General features: G+C 35.1%; 1 protein-coding gene across 1 annotated transcript; it reads left to right on the top strand.

The window, feature by feature from the left end:
• Positions 1–726: 726 nt before the first annotated feature.
• On the top strand, positions 727–1689 carry LOC144999871 (uncharacterized). Its single transcript, XM_078959030.1, has one exon. It carries the CDS (start codon positions 1105–1107, stop codon positions 1579–1581), a length of 477 nt encoding a protein of 158 aa, XP_078815156.1. The 5' UTR covers positions 727–1104; the 3' UTR covers positions 1582–1689.
• The last annotated feature ends 718 nt before the right edge of the window (positions 1690–2407 follow it).

A 2407-nucleotide genomic window follows, 5' to 3' on the forward strand; every position in this document is an offset into this window, starting at 1 on the left:
CTTAACAATTGACATTAACTATGAAGGAGTGTTTGTGCCAAAACCCCAATGTTATTGTGATGGGTTGTTAGAATTTTAAGTGATATTGTTATGGAGTTTACTGAGTTTGAAAGTTTTCCTACAAAATGTGTATAAATATATGCTCTCCTAAAAAAAGGTCTTTAGTTGATGGTTAACAAATGTTGAAGTTGGATGGTGATTATGCGACATTTATTGATAAAGAATATGAACATTGGAACAAAATTAATTTACATGTTGATCTCCTGTGAAAACTTGAATGACTGAATTGAAAAGTTACATCAAATTAGAGATTTGAAATGTGATTGAGAGAGACACAAACGGTAATGTGGATTCCATATGGGTTAGGAAACGGGCTATCCCAAGTTGAATTCATATTCATCTATACAAAATACAAAAAATGATTTCAATTTAATTTATTTACCGGTGATGTAGAATCCATATGGGTTAGAAAACGGGCTATCCTTAGTTAAATTCATATTCATCTATACAGTGAAAAAAAATATTTTTTAATTGGATAAAATTAAAATTCAGTGGTTTTGGACATCAAATCGATTAAAAAATGTATATCTGACAAACAATTTTACAGAATACCAGAATGTTACACTTTTTATGACAACACAAAGTAAAAATCAAGTATCATAACTTTTAAATTTTACTAGTACATTTTTTTATGTTTTGAATGTAGGCCATAAAAAGGAAGAGAAAATAAAACCCCCGACTTCCTCTCCCACTCGATGATTATTTCTCACACACAGACGCTCAAATTCACGGCGGAACGCCGGAGATGAATGTCCGCCGTGAATGAGTCGTTGACCTTCCGATAATTTCGGAGATGGGGATTTTCTGAGCCTTTCCTTTGATACTAATTCTGCCTCATTTATAAAACCCGCAATCTAAGCGGTTGCCGTGGGTTCGGGCGTTCGGCCCTTCCATTCTATTAATCAAAAGCAATCGCCGGCGACCCAGAAGGCCGGGCTCTCCCAAACCCCTTTCCCTCCGATGCCCTGATAATTTCTTCGCTTCAATCTCTCTTTCAAATCTCAATTCTGTAAAAGAAGTTATATTTCCGTTTGGGAGATTATCATGACGAAACCCAAGCTCGTATTACGTCGTTCTCCGGAGGAACGCCGTCAGTTGCTAAAAGAGCACGCATCATGTAAAAGCAAACGTATGGGGGAGGTCGTCGGAGGGGCTGCAGCGGAGGTAACGGCGGTCTGTTGCTGTTTCCCCTGTGCGTTTGTCGATTTCATGGTTTTGACGATGTACAAGGTCCCGACGGGTCTGTGCAGGAACGCTATTCGCCGGAGGCGCAGCAGAATGAATCATCGTAATGGCGCTGGTGTCGGTGAGAGAAGGAACATCGACGATGAGCTAGCGATGCATCCGGCGGTGACTGCGGCCGCGGAGAGGTTCGTTGCGCCGGAGCTGGACAGCGACGTGGCGGCGTTGGAGAATGAAATGTGGGAGAAGTTTTACGAGAGTGGGTTTTGGAGAAGTTCTTCAGGGAGAATGGAGATGGATAATGTATTATTCAATGACTGCAAAAACGCCGTCGTTTGAAAGGAAAATGGAAACAGCCCTGCTTATGCTTGCATGACATGTACTGTACAAGTTTGTAATGCATTGGGTACATATTTAAATTAAATAAAAAACGATCCTTTTCCTCTATATTTTCTGTTAATTACATAATATTTTTTTATAACTAAAAATAAAATTAAATACACGTAACATTTAGTTCAAACTTCAAATTGGGATCAACTTAGTCTTCAATATATGATATTAATACATTTTAATAAATAAAATATTAACAGATTACAAGAAAGATGTTGTATATAATAAAAATAGTTGATTTTATAAATTCAAAAGGAAATGGACTTATTAATTTAGAGCCAAAACTCAATTTTAAAATAACTTTAATTAAATGTTTCAAAGGAATTTGGGAAAAGAGACACAACCCAATCAGAAAAAAGCAAAGAGTTGTACCCTTGAATTGTACGTAGGTGTCAGTGTATTTCTTTCAATCAAGCTTGTACCATGTGCATCAATCATAGTACAAGTTATACAATGTGTATCCACTATAAAATTCACATTTAATTATTATACTTCAGCTTTTTTCTTGTACAAAGTACGAACATTATCTACCATCCTTAACTTCAACTTTTTATTTGTAAGTTTCTCTATTTTAACTTTTTATTTGTTATGTATTCTATCAGTTATTTCATTTTTTTAAATTTAAATTGCATAAATATATCTAAAATTAAGGTATATTAATATTATATCTCTTTTGAGGCAAAGATATTTGATTAAACGATGATATAAATAAGTATATAAATCAAAGAAAAGTTTTATTTCATTGGACGAGAAAAATGACATGTGAAAAGTGGAA

This window comes from Lactuca saligna, chromosome 6, assembly GCF_052625555.1.
Source record: "Lactuca saligna cultivar CGN05327 chromosome 6, ASM5262555v1, whole genome shotgun sequence".
In the NCBI taxonomy this organism is placed as follows: Eukaryota; Viridiplantae; Streptophyta; class Magnoliopsida; order Asterales; family Asteraceae; genus Lactuca; species Lactuca saligna.